This window comes from Micromesistius poutassou, assembly GCF_964030765.1.
Source record: "Micromesistius poutassou genome assembly, chromosome: 20".
Classification (NCBI taxonomy): domain Eukaryota; kingdom Metazoa; phylum Chordata; class Actinopteri; order Gadiformes; family Gadidae; genus Micromesistius; species Micromesistius poutassou.
This window is the reverse complement of record NC_140290.1, coordinates 9,090,938-9,102,674: the sequence shown is the minus strand read 5'-3', so window position 1 is coordinate 9,102,674 and position 11,737 is coordinate 9,090,938. Positions and strand designations below refer to the sequence as shown.

The following is an 11,737-nucleotide window of genomic DNA, read 5'->3' as shown; positions in this document are numbered from 1 at the left end:
TGCTTGTTAATGCATAATGATGAGGGGTAAAAGTGCAGTACATGCTTTCATGTGTATTTTTGTGTGTATTAATATACAGTGCTGGTACCATGCGTGGTCTTTTTAGTCTCGTATCCATCTGTGTTCTGCGTAACGGAAAAAAAGGGTGATACAGACTCGAGGGTGGAGGGGGAGAAAGAAAGAAGTTTGTTTGGATGCCTCCATGCTGGTCCAAGCATTACAAGGTGGTTCAGTCAGTAGATGCAGTCTGTAATAGAGAGATAATAAACGTGTAGGATTAAAAGCACTGTTCACAATGTGGCGTTTCATCATACATCTCATAAACATTGTAAACATACAGTTGTACTAGTGTAAAATATGCTAGTTCAATGTGTGTTTGGTTTCATTATTCAATATCCTGAAACTACAGTTTGTCAGGTTGTTGTAGTTTCGTAAATTGTTGGTTACATCCCAGTAAAATGTCCATTGGCAAATGTTCACCCTCCAGATTTGATTCGAAAAGTTTCTGTGGAATAATCTTTCGTCTGGTCAAATGATCTTGTGTGGTTAAAAAAGTAAAAGTAATTTTGAAAGATATTCACCTGTATTAGTCTCCAACCTGGACTCCGGCACAGTTGTCTTTGCTCTCCGAAGCTATCGCTAAATACTCAGCATTTCTAGGAAAGAAGACAACCCACACATACAACGGGTAAGCGTCCATTCACAACGTCCGACGCTCACAGAAAAAAGGATGCGTTTTTGAAAATGAAAACATTTAAATGAAGTACGAGACAAAAATAGGAGCGGGCAGTTGGGCGATCCCAAGGTTGTGACTTACAGGTGGAGAGTTTTGGTTTTTACTACAGGGAGGAGGAGGACGTTGATGGAGGAGGAGGAGAGGGTTGACAGGAAGGAGGAAACATGACAGGAGGTAGGTAGGAAGCGCGACACACCAGACAACAAGACACCGAGGGCGAGTGCACACGTGGGCACAATGGAAAACAGGAGGAGGAGGAGTTAGTGGCTTAGAGAGAGAGAGACGGCAGTTAAGGCGAAGGAGAACTGAGTTCACAGTGAAGAAGATGCAGGTTATCGACAAAACATGAGGACGGCATGCATGGGCAGCGTTGAGCCCTCATGCATGTACCTGTTATGTACACTTTCCGTTTAATCTGTCTATGTCTAAAACATTTGAGGTGATGCCTGTCTGATTATACTTCAGGTAGTCATGACTGGATTGTTACAGAGTAAACTATGAATGCTAAAAGAGCAAAGAGTCCTAACTAGAAAATGTAAATACAATTAATAGGCTTTAACTATGTATTCAGTATAAATATATATGTATATATAAAGTATTTAGATATGTATATATACAGTATATGTATTATATTTTGTATATCCAATTAAATATACATATATTTTTGCAGTTTAATGGACGCGGTACTGTCTGTTGTGGATTAAAAAATAAATATTAACATTCAGGTATGGCGGCAACCATAATAACCAAACTACAAACATTTAACACTCTTGCATCGTGCAGTTGGGTGTGAACGGTTGAATGTGTGTGTGTGTGTGTGTGTGTGTGTGTGTGTGAGATGTGTTGTATGTATGTATGTGTGTGTGATCTGCTGTATGTGTGTGTGTTTGTGTGTGTGTGGGCGTGTGTAATGAATATTTACGCAGCCTCTCGCAGTGCCTCCTCCCCAGCGGCAGAGATCTTCCTGTAGCAGTAAATCATCTCGATGAGCAGCCACACCTGCAGCCCGATGATGGACACGTACATCATCACCTCTGACACAATGGAGGCCGTCCCTCTGGTGGCTGGGGGGGGGGGGGGGGGGGGGGGGAACAGGGAGAGTCTCAACCAATCGCAGAGGGAATACACTTGAGGTTGAATCCCTTGTGACCAATCAGAGGGGAAAGGAAGGAGCTGTCCATGGTGACTAAACATGGCATAAAACAAACTCACAATTAAGCAGGAGATGTATCAGTACATGGCGTGAAAAAAGGACTGTTATTAATGGCCATTATTAATGATACACATTGATTTGTTGTTTAAGTAGCTTATAAATACTGTATTGATATCGACCTGTACTAGCTTATAAATATTGTATTGGCTTAGAGTAGCTTATAAATACAGTATATTGGTACTGATTTATAGTAGCTTGTGAATATGGTTTTGGTTACGACATATAGTAGGTTACAAATATATTGGGATCGACCTAAAGTAGCTTAGAAATATATTGGTATCGACCAATGGTAGCTTAGAAATATCATTTTGGTATCTTAGTCGTATCAACATGGAATAGAAATGTCGCGTCCGTGCGTCACAACGCAAAGGCATCCAGGCGGTCCTCTGCACGACAGCCGAACACGGCGGCGAATACAGTGAGTGTGTTGAGGGGAAAAACCCTTCGTACCTTTGGCCACGACGGTGAGGTTGACCTCCTTGAAGATCTTGGTCTGGTACTCGTAGAACTCGTAGGTGAGCAGCCGGTTGACCCGGCAGCGGTACGTCCCGGAGTCGTTGAAGGTGACGTTGGTCAGGAAGATGGAGGCGTCCTGGATGTCGTTGCTCTGCTTGCTGCCGAACCAGTCCAGGCGGTCCTCAAACTGGACGCTCTTCACTAAGCCCTCCTCGTCGTAGGTGTAGATCTGTGATCGGAGTGGTCCACATCAGCCAGGTTTAGTCATTTATTGAAACCTTTAATTATTTTTATTTTATTTTATTTCATTTATTTATTAATTATTATTATTATTATTATTATTTTTATATTGCGTTCACCTAAAGTACCCGAATGCAGTACGTTTTAGATACGTGTCATCCAGGAGCAGTACTCAAGGGCGGTCTAGTCCTGGTGACGGGTGTACTGTATGACCCCCAGCTGAAAAGGTTCCTGGTTTGAACCCCAATGTCAGCATCCTCAGCTGTAGGCATCTTGCTCAAGGGTGCCGACAGATCACTTCATTTGGCGTCTTTTTTATGCGCTTGGAAATAACGGTGGGAGGATGGTACCCACCATCTATCTATCTAGCTATCTATCTGGTCATAAGCAGTCAGGGGTTAATTGCCTTGCTCAAGAGACCCCTCAGCACTAAGGAGGAACTGGGGACCAGACCAGCTATTAAACAAAAACAATGGCTTCATGTCATCCTATACTCCTATCCTCAAGGGCAGTTTGTGTTAACTTACACACGCTCATTTGAGGTAGGAAACATCTATCTGAAATGTTCATATCAGAAGAGATGCTACGGTCCCTAGCGGCTTGGATTTAGTGCTAGGCTATGTTGGAGGGATTGACCTAAATACTCCAATTGGATTGAATCCACATTTCTCCTAATGCACCATGTGTACGGATACCCCGTGAAGGTTTTCAACATTGGATGTTCTGGGAATAAAATATTGAAGTTCTCTTTATATACCTATCTTATTAACTAATAAGTTATTTTTATTCAAATTGACTCACAGTGGTTTATGCTCATTAAGAGCAGGCAGATGTTAGGGCATCTCATCTCGAGGATAACTCAAGGTACGAGGAAAAGTGGACATTGGGGATCGAACCCGGAACCTCTTGTTTGAGGGTCAGCCTACACTCCACACTGTCCAGCCTCCCATCCCCAGTGTTGTATAATAATCCATATACAGGCGTGTGCATGCTCGCCCACTGAGTGGGGATGGAGGTCGTGTGCTGGCCAAGGTCATGTGTCTCATGTTCCATCACCTCTCCCAGCAGCAACGTCACCAACATCCCCGGCCCTGAGAGTCACTGTATCAGAGCTCTCAACCTCTGAACGCCCCCCCCAGCCCCCGCATCATAGGAGGGTTTGATTGATGAGTGTGTGTGTGTGTGTGTGTGTGAGTGAGTGAGTGAGTGAGTGAGTGAGTGAGTGAGTGAGTGAGTGAGTGAGTGAGAGAGATGAGAAATAGATAGACTGATAGAAACATAGATAGATAGATATTGGTGTTCCCGACCAGCATCAGATGCACTGAGGTACCGCGTGTGTTAATGTGAACCAACTCACATGCTCAAAGTCCTTCTCCCCCTTGCTCCTGAAGAACCAGTCCACGGTGGCGGACCCCTCCACCTCGCTCCTCCGCTTGCAGGAGATGCAGCCCAGCTTGAAGCCTTCCCCCGCCACCGCCTCCGTGTCCGAGTCCACCTCGGCACACGCCCCACGACACATCCCCACTGGGGGAGAGAGGGGGGCAGAGAGAGAGCGAGAGAAGGGGGGTACACATAGAGAGAGGGGGGAGATATAGAGAGATAGAGTGGGAGAGAGGGAGGGGGAGCTGTTAGGATGTGCATCTTTCCTTTGAGCTATACTGTTCATTTCTCCCTCAGGATCACCACGAGTCAATAATATTTGTGTTTTGTCAGCAATACACGTTACAGAGTGTATAGTACATATGTAGGACTTCATTTTGCCCACATTTAGGAGACATTTCACTACACCCACTAAACCTCCACGACCACAACATAATAAATACATTTCATTAAAATAAATGATAAACTAAAAACACTCGGGAAAACTATGTAATAAATGTTTTAGGACTAACATCGTAGCCCATGGCTCTAGCCTTCATAATATGCAAATATTTTTGAATTATTAAAATACTCACCACTAAGACTGCATAGCAGCACGAAGATGACTTGTTCCAGGGATACTATATTCCTGCCCATTTTCAAAAAGTGATGGGCCTACTATCTATTATAGATGGAGTCTCAAAAAAAGGAGAACAGAGCTGAAAGTCTTGAGCTTGAGAAGAGTTCCTTCGGCGTCGTTCCCCTTCCCAACATCCACTGAACGGAGCACACCTCACTGGTACCACTGGTATCCGTATCACTGTAGGCTACTTGTTGGTTTGTGCTTATTTCTTACTTTTCACGTCACTGTGCCTATTATCTTGTGAAGCACCTGTACCTGACTCTTATTTGGCTCAACTCAGCAAGTTTACATCAGCATCAGGAACATGAGGTACCATATATTGCTACGTCAGAGACGCCTCTAGAAAATTCCTCCTACCCTCCAGACCGCGTAACGCAGTGCACGAACGTAGCGTCTCACCCTTAAGCAACGTGGGCCAATGTGCACTTCACAGTCTCTGTTATAATCGGAGATTTGAGCAATCTTGTGGGCTCTGATTGTGGGCCTGCGGTGAGATGGTAGCTCTGGGGACAACAGCCGCTTAGATTAGAAAGCTACCATCACACACACAGCATGTTTTGGTGAGTGCACACGGTTAATATAAAAATGGTTTATGTAATCAAGTCAAGTAGCCTATAAAATCCCACTGTAAACCCTCGTACGTCTTCCAAAAGCCATTCCTTAATTCACATACCGCTCCATGAATAATTAAGCGGATGCTTTCATTCCGTCCCACCTTATCCGATGTAGCTTACAAATGTTCACTGAAGGCCTATCGGTATAATCGCTCCTAAAAAAGAGATCAGGTTTGATCCGATCACGGATGATCAAAAGCCGACGGTGTCGATGGTATCTCGGTCAAAGAACGCCTCCCTTTCCCCCAAATAGGGACTTCAAATAAATGTTCAAACGAAACGCAGTCTCCTCCGTGTAGTAGTGATGCTCACCGGTCGGGAAACAAATCCATGTAAAATAAAATAAAATAAATACGAATCCTTCTTCCACGTATCTAGGAGCCCAGAATCAGCAGAGATGCCCGGGTCGTGTTGACATTGCAGATGAAACTGCGCTCACCTCCCAAGGCCCTGTAAGCATCAGATATGAGCGGAAAAAAACGCCCAATAATCGACGTCCCCGATGTCGGTCCCTCAGATAAATCCTCTTTGACACACGGCGCAAACACTGAGTGCAGCTGCACCCCTGTCGCTCATGTCAGGAGACGCTGCTGATGCACTGCGGTAAAAAAAAAAAAAAACCATGTGAGGAGGATACTAGGCTATAGGATGTATACGGCTCTCCCAGGGCGATGCACACCCCCTCTAGTGTGTACTGTGTGTGTGTGTGTGTGTGTGTGTGTGTGTGTGTGTGTGTGTGTGTGTGTGTGTGTGTGTGTGTGTGTGTGTGTGTGTGTGTGTGTGTGTGTGTGTGTGTGTGTGTGTGTGTGTGTGTAGTGTGTACACGACCTTTGATATAAAATAATAATACAATTATATATCAGCATAAAACGGTCAGCCACATGTAGGCTGCACCAGCTTGGGGGTGAATCGTGTGTTTCGTGTTTTATTTCCCTTGTTCCTGTTTCCTGTTAAAGTGGATGTGTTTGGGTGAAGGTGAGACCGCCTGTCCCTTTAACCGGGGGTGGAGGATGATGGGCGGGGGGATGCGTGTTGTTGTATGGCGGTGTACTGTCCTCTCAACCAAGGCACCCGATATGATCACCATCAGCATCACACAAATGTGCCGCAAAGTGTCCACTTCCATTCCCAATACTCGTGTTGGAGTCTTGTTCGGGTTCGTAAGGGAATAGTAATAGGGAAGTAGTTGTAGCGTAGTCCGACCCCCCAGGATGAGAGTGTATCGGTGCTAATATCGAGCAGCTACATTAGCTACCTAGCTGCGGGTAAGTTTTTATTCTTGCGTGTTTTTGCATCGTTGTTGCCGTTGCCACAACACTACACTTAAGTAGACGATAGCCATTTGCGTTATACATTGAACATGCCATGACGTATTCCGATCTATTCGTCGTTATATCGTCCTTTTCGGTGTGCAATGGCTAAGCTAACTACCAGCTAACCCGGCTGGTGTGATAGCATGACACCCCAATGCCTTTTACATGGATGCTATGTTAACTTCTGCTTTTTCGCAAAATGGTTTGCCATGAATCAATGCAAAATTCAATTATATAACTCTTGTATATCTGCATATATCTTGTATCTCTTGTACTTAGTGCAGATGTCGTGCATTGCTAACTTCAAACGGCTAGTATGAGCAGGTGTAAACATGGCCATCTGACCAGTTGCATTCAACTTGGCCAATGCCACCAGTACCTGCCAGCCACAATGGTGCTATATTCACATTTATGGTCAATTGTTGACAGTAGTGCAGAAGTGACACGTTGGATAAAGAAACCAGGATACGTTTAATGTACTCCGTTGTTTACTTTCTACGTAGACCTTTCACAATGGAGCAGCAGCTGTGCAGCCCCGTCAGCGCCCCTACTGGCCTGATCGTCCAGGTGTGTTTCCCTGGCGCCCGCACTGCCGTCTTGGACAACCTGAACCGCCAGCGTGAGGAGGGCCGTCTCTGCGATCTCGCCATCCAGGTGCAGGGTCACGTGTTCAGGGCCCATCGCTGCGTACTCGCCGCCTCCTCGCCTTATTTCCACGACCAGGTGGGTAATGCATTTGTTGTTGAGTAAGCACATCGCGATAAAAGTACTCAGAACGGTCATTTAGCAGGTATACGTTAGGGCATCTGTTCCAAAGAAGTAGGCTGCTGTGTGCCAACATTGGGGATCAAACCCACAACGTTCATTTGGGTGTAGGACACCCTACCCACTCTATACTGTCCTTATCACATGCGTGACAGATGGTGTAGATATTCTAGGGGAGTAGGCATGTGTTGTTGAGGTGGTTAAGCTGTTTGACTCCAGCCGAAAGATCCTGGTTTTGTTCCCCAGAGTTCAGTCTACCCTAACCCTAACCCTTGAACACATGCTCCAACCCCCTACCTGCTCCTTAATGGACTGCATGTGATGTCGCTTTGGATGAAAACACAGCTCAATCCCATCCTATGAATCGTATGTAGAGAGTTCCAGATGTTGACGCTGGGTTCCCTCTGCGCAGGTGTTGCTGAAGAACGTCACCATGGTGTCCCTCCCCTCCGTCATGGACCCGCTGGCCTTCCAGAGCGTCCTGGCCTCCGCCTACACGGGCCAGCTCAGCATCGTGCACGAGGACATCGTCAACTACGTCACGGTGGCCAGCTTCCTCCAGATGTGGCACATCGTGGACAAGTGCACCGAGCTCCTCAAGAGGCAGCGGCCGCTGGCGGAGTCCCACCCCGGGGGGGATGCCATCACCTCGGCCTCCACCACCTCCTCCACCCTGCCCTCCGCCCCCTCCCAGCCCGGGACCTCCTCCCGACAGCAGTCCCCTAGCAGCTCCGACTGCCTCTACGTGGAGCGGGAGGGCCGGAGGCGGGAACGCAAGCCGGACGCCCTCCCCCCTCTGGCCACCTGGAGGCGGCCCCAGCAGTTCCCCCGATGGGGCCGAGCCAGGGGCCCCTCGTCAGGGCCCCACTCGGCCGCCGACTCCCAGCTGGGGGTCTCGCTGCCGGGGTACAGCGACTGCAGTGATTACGCCGGCTGCGAGGAGGTGTGGTTGACGTCGGCCAGCGCGAAGGACGCCCCGCCAAACGCCGAGGGACACTACGGCACTCAGCTCGGAGGAGGTGGAGGTGGAGGTGGAGGAGGAGGAGGAGGAGGAGGAGGAGGAGGAGGAGGAGGGGGGTGTGGACTGGAAGGGTTGAGGCAGAGAGTGAGGCTGCATCCGAGGGGAGCGGGCCCAGAGAGGGTTGATCGAAGCCGGGATGTGGTGGAGGTGCCCGAGCTGCCACCAGCAGCACCGGCGCAGCAGGAGAGGAGGAAGGTGGAGAGAGGAGGGATGGAGGCGGATGAAGGGGTTGGAGAGGACATGGCGGGGAGGAGGGACAGATGTGTGCAGCCTGGACAAACTGGTAAAAAGAAATGCAACCTTTCTACATTGTGGGTTCTTGTTTTTAAGATGCATTTAGGGGGTGTGTGAAAAGGTTTAAGGTAGGGTAGGTCATTTTTTTTAGAAGTATTTTTGTCATATTTATTCCATCCAGACATTAATCAATTTAACAAATGATTGGACAAAAAAAGAACAAAGTCCGGTATCTGTGGCTGATGCAGGCCTTTAATAAGCCCCTCCGTCACTTCATTCGGCCTGAAAGAATTTACCGCCTGCCTGCTCCCACTCTGCCCTTGCACCCGTGCATGACCTGAGTCTATCACAAGGCCAAGCATACCATTTGCATGCAAGCTAGTCATGTGTTTGGGGGAAGTGGTTTTAAAGGGAGGCCTGATGAGAGGGGTGTGAATTTTGTTTTTCGGCAGGATACTTTAAAAAGCTAGCTTACTCTGGCCGGTTTATCTAAATTGCCTACTCAACCTTTAATGTTTATCTCTTCTTATTGAAATAGTGTGGACACAAAATCAATCTCTCATCCTGTGGATTTTATATGTTCTGTATGGTTAATAATTGTAGATTATTAATGATGATTATTATAATTCGTTTCCATGATTCTCTTCAGAATCATCAGGTTTGAGAACTGCTGACATTATTTTAAAATGTTCTCAAATTGTCTCCCAGGAGACTCCCACGGCCAGACGAGCGAGGAAGAGGCGACCGGACAAGCGGAGGCCAGAGGCAGGCCAGAAGACGACAAGGAGCGGGAACACAGCGACACCTCCCTGATGGGTCGCACTTGTGAATCGGACCAAGGAATCCCTTCCTCCTCCCCCCGCTTGGGGACCTCGCCTCGGATGCAGTGGCAGGCGAGCCCCTGGTCCCAGGCCGAGTCCAGGCCCCAGGAGCAGGAGCAGGAGCAGGAGGAGGACGAGTCGGAGGTGGACTTTGAGCACCTAGCGGAGGGTCACTTCGAAGGGAAGACCTACGACGAGATCCAGGACGGCACCGGCCAGGTCTCTCAGCGGCCCCTGGTCCCTGTCTCCCCTGACCACCACGGCGAGTTCGGCCTGGCCTGGCCGTCGACCAGCAGCGGCCAGGCCGACGTGGCCTCGGCCCCCGCCACGCCCAGCCGCCCCCTCTCCCCGGCCCTCTCCCAGTTCCCCCTCGGCCCCGCCTCACCCCCCATCCCGTCCTCCTCCTCCTCACTTTCCCTCGCCGGTGCCCCCTACACGGGCAAGGTGCACTTCTGCCACTGCGGCAAGGCCTATACGCTGAAGAGCATGCGCGACCGGCACGTGAAGATGCAGCACCTCAACCTACGGCCGTTCGGCTGCCCCGTGTGCGCCAAGACCTTCAAGATGAAGCACCACCTGACCAAGCACCTGAAGACCCACGGCGGCCTGAGGCCCTACGAATGTGGCCTGTGCGGCAAGAAGGTGATCTGGAGGGAAAGCTTCCTGCGACACCAGGCGCGCTGCGAGAGGCTGGCCGCCGCCAACAACAACAACAACAACAACAACTCCTCCGGCGCCACCTCCTCCACGGGAGGCGTCAACGGTGGGCCGGCGATGGGGGCGGACGACACCGGCGGCGCCTACGGGGGCTACGGGTTCGACCACGGCGAGGCCTTCCTGGCGTTGGCGGGGCAGGTGAAGGTGGAGGAGGCGGACTTCGGCGGGGAGGCGGCGGGAGACGGCGGCGGCGGCGGGGGGGCGAGGTTGATGGGCAGCGTGGCGGGCATCATGGACGAGCTGCGCTCTCAGTCCAGACTCCTGCACGGTCACGTGTTCAAGGAGGAGGCCAGCGAGGGCTTCAGTTGAGACCGCTCTGTGTTTTGTTTTTTTCGTAAAAGCCGACCTCACAGCACTTCCGTTTGTATGAACTTGTTTGCACAACCCCCCTGCCCGTTCTTGGTGACCAATAGACTCTAAGGAAATCTTGATTTGATTCTCCTGAAGGGACACAGACCAGAGTAGACTGTGGCGAGATATCCCAAGCTATTTATTTATGTCTTTTATCAGCTTCTACTTTTCTGCGCCATGCCAACATCGCTGTGTTCTTCATTTGTTGAAAGCAGTGGAATTGTACCAGTATGTCTTCAAGTTATAGACTATAAATACTTATGATTGGAACACTGGTTTAAGTTAAATTATTGTTAAATTCCCTTTAAAAGTGTTTTGACAGTAACAGTGTTTTGTTTTTGCGGTGAACAAAAACACCAGCACAATCACATCACCTGATTGTTGTGTTGGTTGTGAGGTGTCTTGTAGGGTCAGTTGTTGGATATAAAACATATTTCTATGAAGTTTATATTGTTCTTTATGGAGCACCGGTGTGAATGTACTCACTGAGTTTTAAATTAAACAGTTTGCACAAGAATTGCTTAACCACCCAGCCTTCTCTTTCACTGTCCACGTTGATAATAAACCCCACAAAAACGTTATGTTGTGGTCCAACTGTGTAAATCATTTCCCGCAGATCTCCTCAGCAACACAAGAGGTCTCCCTTGTCCATGACATCTCTCAACAGACCGCTCGTCAGAAACAAAATATCATAATCGCGGACGTTATGAAAAAACGCCTCAGGCTGTAATTAATCGGCAGGGTGGATTCAGGGGAGGTGAGGTTTACAAGATGTGTTTGATGTATGCAACTCCCAGAGGATGGGGCTTTATACCGTTCTCACCTCAAAGGGAAAGGTGTCAATGCAAGCATCAAAGAGCTGCATGGATCAGATGGAGGAGGAAAGGAAGGATTGTTTAAAGACGGCATACTCTACCAAGGTCGAGTAAGGGCTTCAGGAAGTTTATCACGCGATAGGAGAAAATTATATTAAAATCTTGAAAGAGCCAGCTGAAGGCCACCTTAGCTACTAATTATATATCTCTTCGCTATGGATTTCTATGTTTAAATAATAAATGTTGACAAAAACATAGAAAAATTCGACTCTTAATGATATTTGTGTAATATTTGTAAATGTTGTATAATGTGTGTCAAAAGGTTACGATTACTGTTTTAACTTTACAGTAAAACATAACGTTGCATGGTTGTCGATCAATGATGTATGTCGATTGATCCAAAACAATTAACTCCACGGCGACGCCAATTCAAAGAAAT

At 48.2% G+C, this 11,737-nt stretch overlaps 2 protein-coding genes across 2 annotated transcripts; one reads left to right on the top strand and one right to left on the bottom strand.

Moving 5' to 3' along the window:
• Window positions 1–12: 12 nt before the first annotated feature.
• scn1bb (sodium channel, voltage-gated, type I, beta b) lies at window positions 13–4,661 on the bottom strand (the record flags this gene model as incomplete). The annotated part of the gene is made up of 6 exons (XM_084484706.1): window positions 13–247; window positions 582–656; window positions 1,659–1,800; window positions 2,400–2,634; window positions 4,003–4,169; window positions 4,601–4,661. The coding sequence occupies 5 exons, from the start codon at window positions 4,659–4,661 to the stop codon at window positions 587–589; spliced, it is 675 nt and encodes a 224-aa protein (XP_084340832.1). The 3' UTR covers window positions 13–247; window positions 582–586.
• A 1,626-nt stretch (window positions 4,662–6,287) lies between these two features.
• Window positions 6,288–11,055, top strand: zbtb22a (zinc finger and BTB domain containing 22a). The gene is made up of 4 exons (XM_084484544.1): window positions 6,288–6,526; window positions 7,078–7,297; window positions 7,752–8,643; window positions 9,303–11,055. The coding sequence occupies exons 2-4, from the start codon at window positions 7,088–7,090 to the stop codon at window positions 10,439–10,441; spliced, it is 2,241 nt and encodes a 746-aa protein (XP_084340670.1). The 5' UTR covers window positions 6,288–6,526; window positions 7,078–7,087; the 3' UTR covers window positions 10,442–11,055.
• Window positions 11,056–11,737: the final 682 nt, after the last annotated feature.

Excerpts from the sequence above, each read along its gene's own strand:
- zbtb22a (XM_084484544.1), top strand. The coding sequence starts at position 7,088 with ATGGAGCAGCAGCTGTGCAGCCCCGTCAGCGCCCCTACTGGCCTGATC. Across the intron at positions 7,298-7,751 it reads CGCCTTATTTCCACGACCAG|GTGTTGCTGAAGAACGTCAC; the intron begins GTGGGTAATGCA and ends CCCTCTGCGCAG. Across the intron at positions 8,644-9,302 it reads TGTGCAGCCTGGACAAACTG|GAGACTCCCACGGCCAGACG; the intron begins GTAAAAAGAAAT and ends ATTGTCTCCCAG.